The following is a 21,037-nucleotide window of genomic DNA, read 5'->3' on the forward strand; positions in this document are numbered from 1 at the left end:
TGTGATGCGCACTGCGTGTTGTATGTAAGTGATGAATCACTAAATTCTATACCTGAAATTAATATTACACTGTGTGTTAACTAATTGGAATTTAAATAAAAACTTGAAAAGAATGTAACATGGAAAAAAAGGAAATAAGGAAAACAATCTTTTATAATTGCATCTGAAACAAAAAAAAGGATTAGGAAGAAATTTAACCAAGGTTATGACAGAGCTATACACTAAAACTATAAGATTTTGGAAGTTGAAGAAGACACAACTAAATGGACAGATGCTCTGTTATCTTGGATTGGAAGAATAAATACTGTTAAAATTTCCATACTATGTACAGCCATCTATAGATTCATTGCAATTTCTATCAAGATTTCAATTGCAGTTTTTACACAAAAAGGAAAAGCCATCCTAAAATTCAAATAAAACAACAAAAGATCTCAAATAGCCAAAGCTATCTTGAGAAATAAGAACAAGGATTAAGATACCATACTTGCTGACTTCAAACTATATTGTGATAAAAAAACTGGACCCCTATTTCACACCACTCACAAAAATTAACTTGAAAGAGATGAAAGATTTAAATGTAATCCCTGAATAGAAAACTCCTAGAAGAAAACATAGGGAAAAAAACTGACATTTGTCTCAGCAATGATTTCATGGATATGATATCAAAAGCACAAGCAACAAAAGAAAAAATTAACAAATGGGACTACATCAAACTAAAAAGCTTCTGCACAGCAAAAGAATGACAGACAAATGAAGAGGCAGCCTATGGAGGGGAAGAAATATTTTCAAACCAGTTACCTGATAAGTGGTTAATATCCAATATATATAAGGAACTCATAGAAGTTAATAGTAAAAAACAAATAATTTTGATAGAATTAGGCCAATACTTTATTATAGATGGAGACCTAACCCTCTCTATCACTAATTGATAGATCACTCAGGCAGAAAACCTGCAAGAATACAGTTGATCTGAACAACATCATAAATCAACTGGATCTAATCGACATTTACAGAATTTTTCATCAAGCAAGAGAAATACACATTCTTCTCAAGGTCACATGGGATATTTACCAAGGTAGACTGCACTGTGGGCCATAAAACACACCTGAACAAATGTAAACTATACCATGAGACTGTAACGAAATTAAACTGTAAGTCAATTACAGAAATATAGCTGGCTGCTATATGGAACTCTGTGTACTATTGCTCAATTATTCTGTAAATCTAAAACCATACTAAAAAATGTCTATTAATTTCTTTTTAAAAGATACCCATTAAGAAAATGAAAAGGTCAGGGGTTCCTGGGTGGCTCAGTTGGTTAAGCATCTCACTCTTGATTTTGGCTTAGGTCATGATCTCATGGTTCCTGAGATAAACCCCTGAATCAGGCTTTATTCTGACAACATGGAATCTGCTTAGGATTCTCTCTTTCCCTTTCTCTCTCTGCTCCTCCCCTGCTTGCATGCTCTCTCTCTCTCTCTGTTAAAATAATTAAGTATATAAAAGAAAATGAAAAGATACAAAACATACTGAGAGAAATATTTTTAAATCATATATCTGTCAAAGCATTTATATCAAAAATATATAAGAAAGCTTATCACTCAACATTAAGAAGACAAACAACACAACCAAATTATGGGGGGAAAAATTGAGTACATATTTCACCGAAGAAAATGTATGAGTTGCTAATAAGTATATGAAAATGTGCTCAATATTATTAACCATTAGGGAATTAACAATTAAATCTACAATGAGATTTCACTTCATACTCACTAGAATTTGTCTTTTAAGAAAAATTCAGACAATAACAAATAGTGACAAAGATGCGGAGTAAATGGAACTCTATACTTTGCTGATTAGGTTCTAAGTGCAAATTTTTTGCATTTACAATGCAGACACTTTGGGAAATCATTTGGTTCTTAAAAAGTCAAGAAAAAATATCATATTCCATTTAATTTCTAGGTATCTACTCAAGAAAAATTAAAACATATGTCCACACAATGATGTTTATATGAATGTTCATAGCGTCATTATTCATAATAGCCAGAAAGTAGAACAAATCCAAAAGGTATCAACTGGTGAATGCATAAAGAAAATGCAGCATAGTCGTACAATGGATCCTATTCAGCAATAAAAAGAAACAAACTACTGATATTATGTTACAATATGGATAAGCCTCAAAGTCATTATACCATGTGAAGGAAGTGCATGCAAAATACTATATATTATATGATGAACTTATATACGATTTACAAAAAGACAAACTTATACAGATAAAATCTAGGTTAGTGTTTGTCGGGGCTGAGAACAGATTAACTATACAAAAGGCAAGGGGATCTCAGGAGGGAGATGGAAATGTTCTAATACTGGACTGTGGTAATGGTTGTACAACTCAATGAATTTCATGAATAATTGAAATACACACTTAAAAATGTATGATGGTATGCTATGCAAATTATATCTTAATAAAGTTGTTTCTTAAAAGCTATCATACTTTTTAATAAATAACTAAGCTCTAATGTATATTTTTGTTCATTCTTGCTATTAAGAGAGCATGAACCTTATCTGTTTACAAGTAAATGGACAAAAATTAATTTTCCTCATATTTTTATATATAATTGTCCTCATTATTAACATGAAAATTGAGGTGTATTAGACTTTTATCTTTATTTCCGCATCTTCACTTAACAACAAAGTATTATGGATTTCTCATTTTGAGATGCTATTGATTTCCTTTTCTTAACTATTTCTGTTATTAGCCTCATTGAGGTTCCTATTTTATCACACTTTCATTATTTTTTAAATGTCCTTATTTGGTAGTTTCTAGATTTTTGAATTTCATGGAGTAGAAAAACAAATTACAAAAAAAAAAAAAAAAAGAAATGGGACTAAAGTACCAACCATTAATTTTGCCAAATAAGGCCACTAAAATGAAATTTTACCTTAAAAACTACCATCTACTTCCTTTTGTTATATAAAACTTAAGTTACACTGGCTAATATTTGATTAAATAAGAATGTAGATGTCAATTATTTCAAAATATATCCAAAATATGCAGGATATTAGTAAGGCAATGTAACTGTATTAGTATTCTCCAGAGGAAAAACTAGGATATACAGATCCATACATAAGAGGGGATTTATTATGGGACTTGTTTCATGCGATTACGAAGGCTGAGATATGCCATGATAATGCCCTCTGCAGGCTGGAGAATCAGGAAAACTGGTGGTATAATTCAATCCAACTCTCAAGTGCTAGGGGTTACTCAGAGACGATGTAACTGCCAGTCTGAGGACAAAGACCTGAGAACTGGGGAAGGCAAGGGGATGCTGCTGCTATTAAGTCTCAGAGTTGCAAGGCCTAAGATCCAAGAGCTCTGATGTCTGCGATCAGAAGAAGATGCATGTGCCAACTCAAGAAAGAAAGAATTCACCCTTCTTCCATCATTTTGTTCTACGTGGGCCCTCAAGGGATTACAGAATTCCCGCCCAATCCTCTTAGTCTACCAATTCAAGGCTAATCTCTTCTGGGAACAATCTGTCAATATGCCCAGAAGTACTGTACCCAGCTCTCTGGGCATGCTGACTGACACATATAACCATCACAAATCCACTCCTTGTTAATTTGCAACCCATATACATCACTTTATACCATACTTAATCTCCAAAAAAAAAGATAATAAGTGCTGGGAGCCACACTGGCCTCACTGGATGACAGTCACAGCGAGGAAATGGTAGCGTTTGCACAGCTCCTGCCATGAGAAACGAAAACTGGTATCTCCTTCTGCTACTACTGGCTCATGTTGGAAATGAGGCTGCTGGTATTGACCAGGCCTCACAATATTCCAGATCATATCGATATTCCCCACACAGATTACTCATAAGGAAAGGCTTGTCCCTGCCTTTTCCAAAGAGATTTCAGATGAAAACATTGTGGATGATTGTTAAAAGGCTCTTCCTAAGGGCCTTGCAGGTCCAAGACTTACATAATAAAGGGGGCTTGAGTCTAGCCCTGAGACAAAAAGCCTAATTTAGAGTTAAGGGCAGATATCCACTCCCACCCAATTGTTTCTGCTTGGAGCACTAGCCACCTCCCCCAAGGCATTTGTTATCAAGTATTTGGAGTGGCTTAGTCTGGCCTTGAATATGCTGATTGCTCCCTGTGAAGGAACCTATTAAGGAACTTCTTTTGTGATTAAGGGAGCAAAGGTGTTTCCTGGAAGACCTGTTTGACCCCTGCCCACAGAGAAGTAACTTCACCCTTTTATGCTAAAAACATTGTCTGATATGCTAAAGATACCTTCTTCCCCATAGGATAAATCACCTATCTCACTATTGATAAAGGTTATGCAGAAGTCTACTACAAATCTATGTTCTGAGAAATTCTTACGTATCAAAGAAGTTTGTTATCAGAAATCATTGGCTAAGGCAAATGCCACTTCTGTGCTATCCCCCAAACACTTATAAAATAGAGATCTAGTCAGGGCAGAGATGCCTGCCTGGTGACCAGAAAGACTCTCGGGCCTCTCTCACCCCTCCCTCGCCGACACCGTCCATCCTTCAGGGACTGCTGGACCCTGGCTGGAGCTGGTCTCTGACAAATAAGGAGGCCATAATTCTGCCAAATATAACTATTTTTCCTTCAAAAGAAAATACACTAATCCCTTTCCCAGGAAAGGATACCTTTATTTGGCTTTTACTTTATGAAATTATGTTTGGATACCACATTTAGACATTAAATTAAAATTTTTTTTAATGTTTTTATTTATTTCTAGGAGAGAGAGAGAGAGAGAGAGAGACAGCATGAGCAGGGGAGGGTCAGAGAGAGAGGGAGTCACAGACTGAAACAGGCTCCAGGCTCTGAGCTGGCAGTCAGCACAGAGCCTGACGCGGGGCCCGAACCCACGAACCGTGAGATCATGACCTAAACAAAAGTCGGACGCTTAACCGACTAAGCCACCCAGGCGCCCCATTTAGACATTAAATTAAAGCAGCCCAAATTGGGGCTGAGTCTCCAGCCTCATAGAGTCAAGTTGAAGGTATTTTCATGTTGCAGTATTAACATGGCAGCAACCGCATTTCATGATGTTCAACACAAATAAGAATATTCTGGGTGATTACAGAAGGGCTGAGTAACAGTAGTTTTCATAGATCCAAAGGTCTCCCTACTTTCTTTCTGTAAGGCTGAAGAAGTCTCAAGCATTGGGGAATCCTTGGAAAGGAACTATAGAGCTCTCCATGTGTAAGACTAATCTTACTCTGGTTACTGTAGCTTGGGTGATGACGGTTCACTAGATTTTTCATGGAGACCTTAGCAATGGATGAAATCACACATCAGCTTCCCGCTCAATTGCACAGTCTTACATCAGTACTGGTCCTACTTCAGCGCATGGTTACATAATAAATGAAGGGTTTGCAGATGGATCTCTCCTACCCACTCTCAAAAGGTACACCACAGTCCTTCATCATGTAAATCAGAGAGCCTTATTTAAGCACTTCCCTCTTTAGAAGGTAAATATAACACAATAGGAGAAGCAGAGAATCCATTATTAAACAACATATTAAAGGGATGATGTGTTATCTAAACCAAGGTTTTTCAAATTACAGCTCATAGTCCATCTGCTTCAGAATCACCTAGATTGGGAAGAGGGCTGCCAGGTAATGCAATGTAAAAAATGTAATGCAATGTAAAAAATGTAATGCAATGTAAAAAAACAGAAACTGAAACACCCCAAAATAGGTTACATTTAGTCCTATTCATTTAAAATTTCCTGAAGAATTTCTCAGAATCTTAATTTTTAACAGCCTTCCACATGATGTTTATGGTCATTTATATGCGAAATACATTGGTAGTAAAACTGGATTGCACATTAGAATCACTGGAGTAATTGAAAAAATAAATATAACTAATGTCTAGACCCCTACATACCAAGATGTTGAGTTAATATTTCAGATGTCGATGCTGGGCATCAGTATTTTATAACTCTTGAGGTGATACCATTGTGAGGGCAGCTAAGAACTGTGGGTCTAAAACTTAACAATTGATGTTCACAGTAGTCCCACTAATTCCTATGGCTTATGTCTGGTAGATTTCGCTCATGTATATTACTCTCACAGCTTTTAAATGTAATTGAGTCTATAGCCTATGAATATTGAGTACTCTCCGCACTACAAAGTGTAGCTTCCTGGAAGTAGAAACTCCAAGACTAAAATCCAGACTGAGATCAGGTTAGAGAGAGATCATTCACCTTGGGACAGGTGGAGGCAGATTTTTGAAGGGACCCAGATTGGGACCTGCAACAAGGTAGTAGCTGCTTATGGGACTTATTGAAGGGAAAAGAATTACCTGTGACCAAAAAAGGACAATAAAACTAGGAAAGTGAAACAAACAAACAAACAAACAAAACAACAAAAAACAATTTACAATTCTGGGCAGGTCTCACTCTTGATAAGAAAAGTAGACCAGAATGCTGTTTTGGGGAGCCTTAGCAAAATACATAGGACTTTGTGGCTTTGTCTCCAATGGGAACATTTTATTTGTTTGTTAAGCTTAATGAGCCCTGTTCTTTGTCTTCCTAGATGCTTTGGACACCTCATTACACGAATGGTTTGTTCAAGGCACACATGTGTCAGTATAGAGGAAGGAATAAAGCAATTGAATTCCTCCTAATGTAAGAGCTCAAAGCAGTACCTTGAAGGATCAAGCCTGAGCATGAGTCATAAGGGTGCTGCTTCCAAGATTCTTTTCCTCTTTTTTAAAAAATTCATATATATAATTAAGATATAACCCAGTTTTAAGTGTACAGTCTTATGTGGCAAAATTGTTTTGGTAGTTTTAAGAAAATAAACCAAGAAATAAAAACACACTCCTTAAAATTAACTCTATGGTCGCATAACTTAATTAGATGCAGATATCTGAAAACCTGAACTACAACCTTAATTCAAACCAAACTCCTTAGCATGAGAATCCAGTATCTCTCACATTTAAGTCCCAAATTATCCTTTTTTGCATAGATCCCATCACTGTCTGCACTCTACTCTCTAGTCATTTTAGCTCAATGGTTTCTTGTCTCTGCACATTTGTTCACACTGACAGAGATCTGTCTTCACAAAAAGGTTCCTTCTGGCCCAAAGCCTTCCTACCTTCTTCTTTGGAAGTAAATTGCAAAAAATTTCATTTTTACTTCTCATTAGTTTTATTACGTTCTAAATCGGTACATGTTAAATATAAGAGTTGAAGGCAAAATTATTGAGAAAATCATATTTCTAAATTCACATTAGTGGCCAATAGAAGAGAATGAGATAGGCTTGATTAACTTGTGTGTCTTTTCTGTTTTATTTCCTTTCAGTAGCCTAATCTCTCTCCCATCACAAATGGTTTCAGCAATACTTTCATTTTGTCAAGTAGATTAAAGCTTAACTTTGAATCTACTCAATACAATTGTCATTTGCTGTTTCTCAAATCCAGATATTATAGGTCTGTAATTGTGCTCAAGCCCCAGAATTAAAATTTCATTACATTATTATGTGTAAAAAACACCCATAGCACACAATTGGATATTTCCTATTTTCATCTGAAGGTTAAGAATCTATCTTTCTGGGGTCCCTGGGAGGCTCTGTTGGTTAAGCATCTGATCCTTGATTTCGACTTGGGTCTTGATCTCACAGTCATGAGATGGAGCCCTATATCATGCTCCGTGCTGAGCATGGAGACTGATTGGAATTCTCTCTATATCTATCTATCTATCTATCTATCTATCTATCTATCTATCTATCTATCATCTATCTGTCATTTATCACAAAATAAATAAGTATTAACAAAAAAGGAATCTCTTCCTTCAATGTAATGCCTCTGTAATGCTGGGTTTATTTGTTTAACAGAGAGAATACTATTGAATCACATCCTTTGGGGATTTTTTTTGTTTGTTTGTTTTGTTTTACTTTTAAAGATTTTAGCAGCATTTTGTCACATGGTCGTGGGAATGAGCATGTTGCAGAGCATGTGGTCACGTCCTTACTTCTTACTCACCCCTTACTTACACAGCATTCCTAAGAGTATGATTATATTTCCTAACAGAATACCCACTTCACTGACATCCAAAGAATATCTTCTTTTCTACATTTTAAAGTACAATGTTTAGATAGTAGATATTACATAGAAATAGAAAGCTTCATGGCAGCATGAACTAGAATTGTTAAAAATGTTTATACCCTTATTTTCATGTCCAATACTGTGAAAGCCATTTTAAGTTGTTCTTACATTTAGAGGATTGCACTCAGTAGTGTTCAGATTTTCTTCCTTTCTTGTCTCAATTTGAGAGCTCTCATTGCTTCCAGGAAAGGTTTGTTGAGGCTAGAGAAAAGGAGAGAGAGAAATAGGTTCAACAAATAGATCCGTATGACTATTATACAATATAATAAAATGGCATTATCACACTCAAGGGAAAAGAATAAAATGTAAATCTGTATATATCTGAGACCTTAAACATTGTAAATAAATAAAATAAGTTCAATTTTGTATTAGTGATGTCCAGTGGCATGATTTTCCCACTGGAAATATTTATTTCTTGAATAGTAAGTTTTTATTTTAAGGTTACTAGTTCCACAAAAAGCAGGAATCCTGTCTTTTCTTATATTTTAACTCTAAGTATATCTGAGAAATATAGGTATACATATCATATTCTCAATAAGAAAGAAAATGCTTCATAACAGCTCACCATAATTTATATAGAGGATTACAATTCCTTCAATGCTTTACTAAGTAATCAAGCACTGCTTCATATCTCTGGAAACTTTAAATACTATTCTAAAATTCATCTCTTTAGGAACACTAAATTTTTTTTAAAGCCAAGTTTTTCAGGCTCTGGCCAGGGAAGGGTATTCATAATTAATGTATGTAAATATCCCTACAGGTTGGTCTAAGATTATCCACTGAAATGTGCATTTCTTGAGCAAAGCTGATTTGAATATGCTATTAGGCTCATCAATCTATGAGGGTGCTATTTTAGGACAGACAAAAAATAAACTCAGTGGATGCTAACTTACTTGGATCTGAAACTGTGACCTCTGTGGACCACAGAGGAAGAAGAGAAGAGGGTTCTAAGCACTGGGGACCCAGGAAGATAAAGACAAAGATATGGTCTGATCGAAGTACTCAAGAAAATCCATATAGATTTTCTCTTTGCTACTTTCTGCACAAGATCGTCATGGTTTTCCATAGGCAGTTACATTCCTTAGCAGGGAAACATTCCTATAAAAATAATACTTTGGTTTAAAAAAAAAAAAATTAAAAAAAAAAAAAAAAAAATAAAAAAAAAAAAAAAAAAAAAAAAAAAAAAAATAAGAAAAAAAACAGAAAATAAAGCACCTTAGTTGACTAAAACAGTTCCTATATTAGGTTACCCAAATGCTAGGCTTTACATATAAAAATCAAAAAACACACAAACAGATAAATAAAGTAAGTAAATACAATTCTTATTTCTTTATACTTAAAGGAATTGAATTTTATTGTATGAGACCCAGAAGACACTAAGTATTCTCCTCTCTTAGTCCCTCTTTCTCTCCCTTTCCTCCTTATTTTAGACTTCTATCTTCTGATCTCCCCAATATATCTTATCTAAGAATAAGAAATTTAAACTGGTAAGCAAAATGTCTTTGAAGAAGCAGTACTCTGAGTTAGATGTTTTCAGTGGACATAAAGATGAAACGGTATTGTTTTTGTCTTCATAGAATTCACACAAAGAGAGCACAAGCAAAATTCTAATTACTTGGAGAGAATGGAAGTCAAATCCATTTAAAATAATAATAAAAGGCATGATGGAAAGGGCAAGTTTTAAATTTTCTTTTATTGTTTTTTTATTTATTTCTGAAAGAGAGACAGCATGAGCAAGGGAGGGTCAGAGCGAGAGGGAGATACAGAATCCAAAGCAGGCACCAGGCTCTAAGCTGTCAGCACAGAGCCCGATGCAGGGTTACGAACCCACAAACTGTGAGATCATGACCTGATCATGAGCCGAAGTCAGATGCTTAACCGACTGAGCCACCCAGGTGCCCCAGGAAAGGGCAAGTTTTAAAATGGGCCTCTCAGTGATTAAGGCAAGAACGAAGGAGAACATTCCAGGTGAAGGGAACTGTACAAGCAAAGATACGTAGGAAGAGACACAGCTGTTGCTATGTTGCTTTACAGGGTAGCAGTAGAGTGAGCATGAGAAAAATGTCACAAGCAGCAAGGAAATTCCAAAAGTGAACAGCAAAGTATGTATTTCAGTTTAGTAGCCAAATGAGAGCTCATATGATATTTTAAAGCAGGCATATGAAATGGCTAGAGCCTCGGTGAGCATGATGCAGCAGCGGTGTAAAGGCAAAAATGGAAGAGAAGAACATTAGGGTGTGGAACTCAAGGAAGAAACAATAGATATCAGTCAAGTAGATGGTAACATGCTGAACTGAACTGAAGTATTAATTCCGGCAATTGAAAAGAGATTGCTCTTTGTCGAGAGCAAAGATTAGAACCCACAGAACTGGAAAATTCTACAGAAATAGAGAAATGTGAAAAAGTATGTTTGTAGCAAGGAGGGTTACTTTTGTATTGCTAATAGAGAGTTTAAAGCACCTGTGACCCTTAAATAGGTAGCTGCTATTCAATTACAATGTTAAAAATGTTAACATGAGTCAAAACAGCCATTTAATCTAGCTAAAACCTATTGGACATCCTGTAACCTGCAAATTACAGACAGTTTGGAGAAATAGGTTAAAAATTGCAGGTTGGGGGGGGGGTGTTAAATAAATGCTAATACTAAAGGAGAGTCTTCCCTTACATTCACAGCAAAACCCAAAACTGCAAAAAGACAAAGTAAATCCCATTAACAGGCAAGGAGAAATTTTAGTGTATTTTGTTTCTGTGGAATAATGAAATCATTTAATGAATAGTCCCAACATACCTTTGAAAATGTATTTACTCTATAACACCATTAAAGGAAATTGAACTATAAAACTCATCCATCATCCTAGCAATAACTACTTTTACTTCTCAGTGTTGCCTTCCAGTCTTTGTCCATATCCACATAAATATTTTATATAATCACAATTATAGTGCCCATGGACATATTTAATTCTGTTTTTACACAGGTGATATATATGCATTATCTACATAAATGTAAATATAAGGATATAAGTCTCCTTTACATGTCTAAATAATGTTTCATACAATAAACTTGCAAAGGTGTATATTACAGTTAAAGACATTGGTGGTTCTGAGTCTTAGGTTATAATATTGTGATAATATCAATCTTCTTGGTACCAGTCTGCAAGATAGCTCATATCACACTAGTCATTGGTTTAAACATCTACCTCTCTTCATAGGTTGTGAACTCATGAAGGGAAGATATCATGTTTTATTAATTATTGCATCTTTTGAAGCTGGTACACATTTTACACTCATTAAGTTTTGTTTTTCTTTTCATTATTTATTTAAGACATATTTCTTAGGACAAAAAAGAAAATAAGAATTAAAGATCGGTACTAAATCAAGAGGAATGGAAATATTTATGCTTAGAGAAATATTTCCAAAATGTGGGAATCTTAATTACTTCTTGCAGCATGAGTGACATTTATTGTGCATCTACTCTGTGAGAGTAGTGTGTTTAGAACTGAGATCAAACATTGAAAACATAGTTCTTGATCTCAAAGAGCTACCATTTGCTCCTCATTAACTGTTCATCATATCTTCTACCTTACTAATAGCTCCTGATTTCATTCTGGAGGGTTGCCTTTCATGGAATGGTGTTTCCAAAGTATTGTTTATATGTCAAGTTCTCTGATCTATTACGATGTTGGCACATGACCCAAGTTAGGTCATGAAACCTCCATTCTTAGAACTGAATATTGATTCCATTAAGAGGAGGCTATAAATGGTTAAGTACCTTCTTTCCAACAGGGTGCCTTGTCCAAGGTGTTTCTACAATAAGACCCTTTTTATGGTTCATACTCCCAGTCTTCTGAAGCAGGCGTTGTTTCTGTCCATTCGCAGATATATTAGTTCTATCATTTCCTTGGTACAATGGGCTCCTGATGCTCTATTAATAAAGCCCCTTTATTTAATTTGTTAAGGGTCTGTTTTGGTTGCATGTAATCACAGAGGCCTGGTTGAAACAAGGAGTCAAATCAATAAAATAAAACCGATAGCATAAGGGTTGAGGCAGAGGTTTTGCATGGAAACCAATAAGACAGCAATGTAACCCAGCTAGAGAAGCTCAAAAGAATACCAGGCTCACCAATGAAGGAGATTACATTTTAGGGTAGATATTCAATATTGTCCTAAAAATATAAATATGTGGCATATTAATAAATTATAATGTTTAATATTTTCTCAAGCAAGCACTGTACATTTATGAAAATGCTCCCAGATTTTGGTGGTAAGGGTGAGATAAGGACTATATCCAAAATAAAAGGTTTTATCTATCTATCTATCTATCTATCTTTCTATCTATTTATCATCTATCATCTATCCATCTTTCTACTTATCTATCTACCTACCTATATATGTTTTTGTGGGCTTTTGCCAGTTTGGACAGATGATAGAAAGGTCTTCATTAACCATTAAATTCACAAAAAGTTGAGGGAAAAGAATGATAGTGAAACTCCATAATTTCCCAGGGATACCCTTGTGTTCACATACTAATAAATCGGGCTATCATGGGGTGTCTGGGTGGCTCAGTTGATTAACTGTCCAACTTTAGCTCAGATCACAGTCTCAGAGCTCGTGAGAGTTCAAGCCCTGCATTGGGCTCTCTGCTGTCAGTGCAGAGCCTGCTTTGAATCCTCTGCCTCCCTCTCTCTCTCTGCCCCTCCCCTGCTTACATGCTGGCTTTCTCTCAAAAATAAATAAAAACATTAAAAAATTAAAAATAAATAAAAAATCAGGGCGCCTGAGTGTCTCAGTTGGTTAAGTGTCCAACTTTGTCTCAGGTCATGATCTCACGGTTTGTGGGTTCAAGCCCCGCATGGGGCTCTGTGCTGACAGCTCAGAGCCTGGAGCCTGTTTTGGATTCTATGTCTCCCTCTCTCTCTCTGCCCCTCCCCTGCTCATGCTCTGTCTCTCTCTATATCAAAAGTTTAAAAAAAAAAATCTTTCATTTCTAAAATAAAAAAACAAACAAACAAAAATTGGGATATCTGGTTTGCCAACTTTTTTTTATCAATACTAAAGTTATCTCAAGTTTGCTTCAGGAAAAAATTGTATATTGCATATATTAATTACTTTTAACAATTGGAGGAAATAATACATTGCTTCAACAGTGTAAGTAAAAGTATAAAAGTTAAAATGCGTTAAATGCAAAAGTGTAGTATTTAATTGAGGAACTGCTTACATTTAAATATAATACATGCATTCCTTAAAATAGGCTTTTGCTGTCAGTGAGAGTGGAAAGAAGCTGTGTTGAGTCTGATGAATTAATACAGAATGGGAACTGACTTTATGGGAAGATAATGTGTTTTTGGAGTTAAAGAAATGAGGACTCAGATCCTGGACTAGCACATAGATAAACTGAGGACTTGGAAAACTTACATAACATTGGAGGGTCTCTGTATTCTGCTGCCTTACTAAATTAGGTCAAGAACACCTAAACTTCAGTATGTTTTTCTTCTTTGTTGCTGTCATTTTTTTACTTCATATATTAGAGCAATTTTAGGTTCACAACAAAATTGAGAAGTACAGAGATATTTTCACATAGCCCCTGTCACACACATGTGGAGCCTTCCCCATTATCAACATCACAAGCTAGACAGATATACATGTTATCAATGATAAACCTGCATCAGCACATTGTAATCATTCTAGTGTCCATAGTTTTCATTAGGGTTCACTTTTCGGTTGGGGCTAATGTATAATTACATATATCCATCATTATATTATCAGAGTATTTTTCATGGGTCTAAAAATCCTCTGTGTTCTGCCTATTCATCCCTACCTTCCCCAACCCTGGAAACCACTGTCCCTTTAATTTTTTCTATAGTTTTTCCTTTTCCAGAATGTCTTATAAGTGAAACCATACAGTATGTATCTATTTCAGATTGGCTTCTTTCATTTAGTAATATGCATTTATATTTCCTCCGTGTCTTTTCATGGCCTAATAGTTCATTTATTTTTGGTGTTGATTAACATTCCATTGTCTGGATGTACCAGAGTCTAGGACCAGATGACTTCAGTGGTGATATCTAGAAAAAACTTAATTATTAATACAAATCCTACTCAAACTCTTCCTAAAATCAGAAGAGCGAATGCTTGCAAACTCATTTCACGAGGCAAATATCACCCTAATACCAAAGTCAGAGAAATGCACAGCAAAAAAAGAAAGTTGCAGGAGAGTATCTCTGATAAACATAGATGCAAAAATTCCCAACAAAATATTAGCAAATCAAATCAAAACTACATTAAAAGATCATATATCATAATCAAGTGGGATTTATTCTATTGATGAAAGATGCTTCAATATCTGCAAATCAGGGTGGTCATCACATTAACAAAATAAAGAATAAAATCATATAATCATCTCAATAGATGAAGAAAAAGCATTTGTTACAACTCAACATCAATTTACTCTCCAAAAACTCTCAACAAAATAGGTATAGAGGAAACGTACTTAAACATTATAAACAGCTAATATACTCAATGGTGAAAACCTAAAAGCTTTTCCTCTAAGATTAGGAACAAGACAAGGATATCCATGCTTGTCATTTTTATTCAACACATCATTAGAAGTTCTAGCCAGAGAAAGTAGGCAAGAAAGAAGAAATAAAAGGTGTCCAAATGGAAAGAAAGAAGTAAACTTGCCTCTTTCCACAGAAGGCATATTATATAGAAAACCCTAAACACAACTCCAAAAACCTGTTAGAACTAATAAATCAATCCAGTAAAGTTGTAATATACAGAAAAGTATACAAAAATCTATTGTGTTTCTATATACTAATAATAAATGATCAGAAAGAGAAATTAAGAAAATGATCTCAGTTACAATAGCATTAAAAAGTAGAAAATTCCTAGGAATAAACTTCAACAAGGAGATGAAAGACCTGTACACTGAAAACTGTAAGACATTAATGAAGTAATTGCAGAAGACACAAATAAATGGATAAATATTCCATGCTCATGAACTGAAAGAATTAATATTGTTAAAATGCCCAAGCTACTACCCAAAGAAATCTATAGATTCAATGCAATCTTTATCAAAATTCTACTGGAATTTTTCATAGAAATAGGTCAAATAATCCTAAAATTCATATGGAATCACAAAAGACCCCATATAGCCAAAGCAATCTTGAGAAAGAAAGGTGAAGTCATCAGGCTTCCTGATTTCAAACTATATCATAAAGCTATAGTAATCCAAAATGTATGGTATTGGTACAAAAACAGGGATATATGAATCAATGGAATGGAAGAGAGAGCTCAGAAAAATGCCTGTACATATATGTTCAATTAATTTATGATACAAGTGCTAGGAATATACAATGGAGAAAAGACAGTCTCTTCAATAAATGGTGGTGGGAAAATTGGACAGCCACATGCAAAAGAATGAAACTGGACTATTATCTTACACCATGCACAAAAATTAACTCAAAATGGATTAAAATCTTGAATGTAAAACCTGAGATTATAAATCCTAGAAGAAAATGTAAGTGGTAAGCTCCTTGACATAGGTCTTGGAGATGATCTGACATGATAAGAAAAGGCAACATTAGCAAAATTAAAGAATGAGATTACATCAAACTAAGAAGTTTCTTCATAGCAAAGGGACACTTTACCAAATACTGAATGGGAAAAAATATTTTGAAATCATACATCTGATAAGGGGTAAATATCCAAAATATATAAAGAGCTCATACAAGTCAATAGCGGGAAAAAAAACTATACAATTAAAAAATGAGTAGAATATGTGAATAGACATTTTTTTTCCCAAGGAAGACATACAGATGGCTAACAGGTACTTGAAAAGATGTTCAATATCACTACTCAAAAGGGAAATGCAAATCAAAACCACAATGAGATATCACATCAAACCTGTTAGAATGGCTATTATCAAAAGGATAAGAAGTAACAAACAGCTGTTGGTGAGGATGTGGAGAAAAGGGGATTTCTTTGCACTGTTAGTAGGAATGTAAGTTGGTGCAGTCATTAGGAAAAACAGTATGGATTTTTCTCAAAAATTTAAAAATAGAACTATTATAAGATCCAGCAATTCCACTTCTGGGTATTTATCTGAAGAAAATGAAAACACTAACTTGAAAAGATTCAAGCCCCTCCATGTTCTTTGTAGCATTATTTACAATAGGCAAGGCATAGACATAAACTATGTGTCCATTTATGGATGAATGGATAGAGAAATATAAGTTTAGATAGATAGATAGATATGTGTGTACACACACACACACACACACACACACAGCCATATCTATTCAGCCATAGATAAAATTTTGCAATTTGTAACAACATGGTTAGACCTTGAGAATATTAAGTAAAATAGGTCACACAGAAAATGACAAATATTATGATCTCACTAAAAACAAAACAAAATAAAAAAACAAAACCAAAAACCAAGAAACAAGTTTAAAAATATAGAGAACCAATTGATGATTGCCAGAGCCAGCAACTGAGTGGTGGGAGAAATGGGTGAAGGGGGCTAAAAGGCATAAATTTTCAGTTTAAAATAAAGAAGTTATGAGGATTTAATGTATAGCATGGTGACTATGGTTAATTAGAGTATATTGTATAATTTGAAAATTTCTAAGAGAGTATATCTTCAAAGTTCTCATCACAAGAAAAAATAATTTTATAATTATGTATGGTTATGGACATTAACTAGAAATTATTGTGCTGATCCTTTTGCAATATATACAAATATCAAATCATTATGTTGTATACCTGAAACTAATATAATGTTATATATCAATTATATCTCAATAAAAAATGAAAAATTCAAAGGGGAATGGGTAAAAGGAGCAATGTGGATGGTGGCATGCTACTGAAATTATATTTATTTTCTAATCATCAACTTTAATGTTTATAAATTTTTGAATTACAGTTTGAACATAAACTGTTTTTCTTGGAAAAACATTAACAGATTGTATACTTAGTAGGTTATATGGTATACAATAGTGGGCCCACAAAAATACATATGCTATGTCCTATGACGAAAGAGTAAACATTATCATATATAGCAAAGGATGTGATGAAATTAAGGGCTTTGAGAAGAAGAACTTATTCTGAGTCTTTGTTCGATCAAGCTACCATAACAAAATATCATAGACTGGGTGGCTTAAATAACAGAACATATATTTTCTCACAGTTCCTGAGGCTGAAAATTCCCAGATCAAGACCTAGTAGGGTTTGCTGTTTGGTGAAGGTTTTCTTCTTTACTTGGAAACTGATGCCTTCTAAACTGTTCTCACATGGCAGAAAGAGAGCATGCTCTCTGGTGTCTCTTCTTATAATCCTACCAGATTAAGGCTGAAACCTTATGATCCTAATTACTTAATAACTTCCTTGAGGGCACCTTCTCCAAATACAGTTAGAGCTTCAATATGGGAGTTTTAGGGGGGCACAATTCAGTCTGTACCACCTTGGATTACGTGGATAGGCCCTAAATACCCTCCTGAGTGTCCATATAAGACAGAAGGAGATTTCATAAAGACACATAGAAAAGAAAACAAGGTAATAGTAGATGAGGGTGGAGACAAGAGCCATGAGCTAGGAATGTTCACAAGGCTACCAGAAGTTGAAGGAGGCATGGAGCATATTTTCCCCTACAGCTCCCAGAGAGAGTATGGTACTGCCAGATTTCAGGCTTTTTGTCTCCAAACATGTGAGAGAATAAATTTCTGTTATTTTAAGCTATCATCGTTTTGGTAACCACAGGAAACTAAACAACTATCCCTTCCAGTAATTTAGAAATGTCTTACTTACTTTCCTAGCACTTGAATATGTCCCATAATTCTATAGAAGGCAAAATAATTTTACATTTCCTCTGTAGTATATTCAAGGTTCTCTTGTCTTTTTTGATGAAAAATCCCAAAGCCTAAACCTTTCAAATAATACTGAGAATCCATCTTAAATACGAGAACTTCTATTAGAGAAGCTGATTTTTTTAAATAAATAAAATGAGAATCCCTGACGGTATACTTGTCAAGAAAGAATTCCAGAATTAATAGCATATCTTAGTCATGTCTATGTTCTATTGGAGAAACCATAGCAGATATATTACACATGTGGCTTTTTTTCTAATTTAACTGGATTTTTATGTAGTGCGTACATATTTTTTAATAGAGCACATGAGGAAACTAGAATAGGTGATATGTGAAGTTCTTTCCTTAGCAGTGGAAAGTTCCAGAAGAATAATCACGGAGTGTGAAGGTGAATGACATGGAAAAGCAGCTTTGAATCTGGGTTCACAAATAGTATCATCATGGTGATGATAAATGCTATATATTTATTTATTTATAGCACAATATATTTCTTTCATCTGGTAAGCACTTTAAATACATTTAGTTGTCTTAACATAAAATGAGATAGATTTCATTTCTAGCCAAGATTGAATAACAGTGCTTAGATTTACTGTCTTAGATGAAAAAATGGGAAAAAAAAAAAACTGGAAAAAAAAGAGGAAACAATGGTATTAAGAAAACTGACAGCAGATAATGAGAGGCAGTGGTGCCTTAAAGACAAGACACAAATGAAATGGAAAGAGCCTCAGGAGAAGGGTATTGAAAAACTGAAACAAAAATGATGAGCACCAAAGACCAATATTGTTAGGAATGAATTCTACCAAAGCCTACACACGCAGTGGCCTATCCAGACACCAAACCATGGCCCATATCTTTCTTGTAATGAGGATGATGAAGATGAGTGGAGTGACTGGAATTGTTTTGTTGACTGAATTTAGTTCCCAGGGTCCCGACAGAAAAATGAGATCATGAACTTTTTAAAGGCAAAGACAATGCCTCTTTCATCTCTACAACTCTTCACAACTAGCATCAAGATTGACAAAGAATAGAAACATCACAGAACTCTACATCTTGTATCTTACCTGAACTCTGTGAGGCAGGTATTATTAGCTCCATCTTCGAGGCAAGGAAACTGAGACTTCAGGAGGTTCACTGAGTCACCCAAATCAAATAGCTTTTGGATGACAGAGCTAATGATTAACCCAAGCTGTCATTTTCCAATTTATTTGTATTTCCAACTCCATCTTAATACCTCCTTACTAGAGATAATGGTTGACAGGATTCATCACCATTTACTATATGTCCTCTCTTCAACCTCAAGTTATATAATGACTTTCTCAAAGCATCTAGTTTCTGTATTATGTGCTACAGGTAAAAAGAAAGAAGGCATCTACAGAGTCCTCTCTCTGTAGTGTCTAGTTTGCTACAGTGTACGTGAACTTCATTAAACCTTGCTTTGGGATCAAGCAGTTGCTCAAAAGAAATGAAAAATTAGTGGCCATAAAATTATGCTCTATTTGAAGAATATAAATATCCATATATTTACTAAAGTAACATTGCCAAATACATTATTTTTCTACATATTCATGAAGTTTGATCTATTAAAAATTTCTGATAGTTTTATAGGTTGTTGATACGTGAAAGTCATAAGGCAAAGTGGCATGAATGTCATCCATCCACAATTTTCCCAGAAGCATTTCTTTTTAAACTTTAGCCCACATATATAAAATGAGGCAAAGAGAGTGACCAGAAAAACCGCATGTGGTGATACTCAAAACAACTTTTGGAGAGATGAGTCGGAAGTTATAAAAAGAAAAAAAAGTTGGAAGAACAAAGCTCCTTGTTCCACCTCCCTGTCTATCCTCAATGTAACATAATATGCTACAATCCCATATATATATATAGTATATATATCCCATATATATACACCAACTTTGGTAACTAATTCTGTACTTCTAATTCTACTAAAGTCCTTCTGCTTCTCTTCAGCAGAAAACACACATCCTTGTCCTTGGTTACCTCTTATTTCCATTCTTATAGTATTTCCTGAATAACGCCTTTAACTGGAAAGCTCAAAGCTTCCAGACATTCTATTTCTCTCTAGTTCTTCAGTCTCAGATGGCTTACCAAAGTTAGACGCTTGCTAAGAGAAAACACAAACCCTCTAAGTAAAAGTCAACAAATCATTCCCCTAAAAACTAACGAGATGACCGAATTCTTAACAAAAAAAAATTTTCGAGTTGGCTCAACTCTCCTTTTGGTCTAAATGTGAGCAGAAGTTATCTATGATAAATTCTATAAATATGCACTATTCCAATTATCAAACTTATTTGATTGGGGTGCCCGGGTGGCTCAGTCAGTTGAGCATCTGACACTTGATTATGACTCAGGTCATGATCAAAGGGTCACGGGATGGAACCCTGTGGCAGGTTTGGAGCTGAGCGTGGAGCCTAGTTAAGACTCTTGTTCTCTCCCTCTGCCCTTCTCCCCTACTTGTGAATGCATTATAAATAAGTAAGTAAACAAGGAAATAAAGTTCGACAGGACTCTCTGCAGCAACACTGGGGTATGCAGTGTCTTCTGAAGAAGTCACAAGCTGTCCTCCCTGTCATTGTGTTCAATTTGCCCCTTCTGCCCCAAATGGCTGTCTCCTATGACTGTAATCTGAGTCCCACCAGTGCCACACAAGTCACTCCTTCTTTCACAAATAACTCCTGAACACTGAGGCAGGTATGATAGTATCTCTGTGATTCTAAGGGAGCAAAAAAAGATGCAATGACCCTTAATAACACTTCCAAGAGAAGAGATATTAGAATAAAGTTATAGGCCAATTTTATGATATATCTGCATGTCAAGGTCTTAAATTATGAAGAAGAAAAAAGGTATATTAGAATCCCCATTTTTGTGGAAAAGAAAATTAAAACTCAGATAATGATTAAATCATTTGTCCACACTCATAATGTTATTAAATTTGGTGCAATGCTATTGCATTAGTTTCCTACTGCTGTTATGACAAGTTACAACACACTGAGTGGAGTAAAACA

General features: G+C 34.9%; 1 protein-coding gene across 2 annotated transcripts in view; it reads right to left on the reverse strand.

Annotated features, from left to right (window-relative positions):
- LUZP2 (leucine zipper protein 2) overlaps window positions 1–21,037 on the reverse strand; it is a 457,455-nt gene that overhangs the window by 18,302 nt on the left and 418,116 nt on the right. For both annotated transcript variants that reach the window (XM_039216414.1, XM_039216415.1), the window contains exon 10: window positions 8,260–8,352. In XM_039216414.1, coding sequence (XP_039072345.1) covers window positions 8,260–8,352 — 93 coding nt within the window. The remainder of the gene's footprint in view (window positions 1–8,259; window positions 8,353–21,037) is intronic.

The sequence above is a fragment of the Hyaena hyaena genome, unplaced genomic scaffold, assembly GCF_003009895.1.
Source record: "Hyaena hyaena isolate Hyena2069 unplaced genomic scaffold, ASM300989v1 scaffold_630, whole genome shotgun sequence".
Lineage (NCBI taxonomy): Eukaryota > Metazoa > Chordata > Mammalia > Carnivora > Hyaenidae > Hyaena > Hyaena hyaena.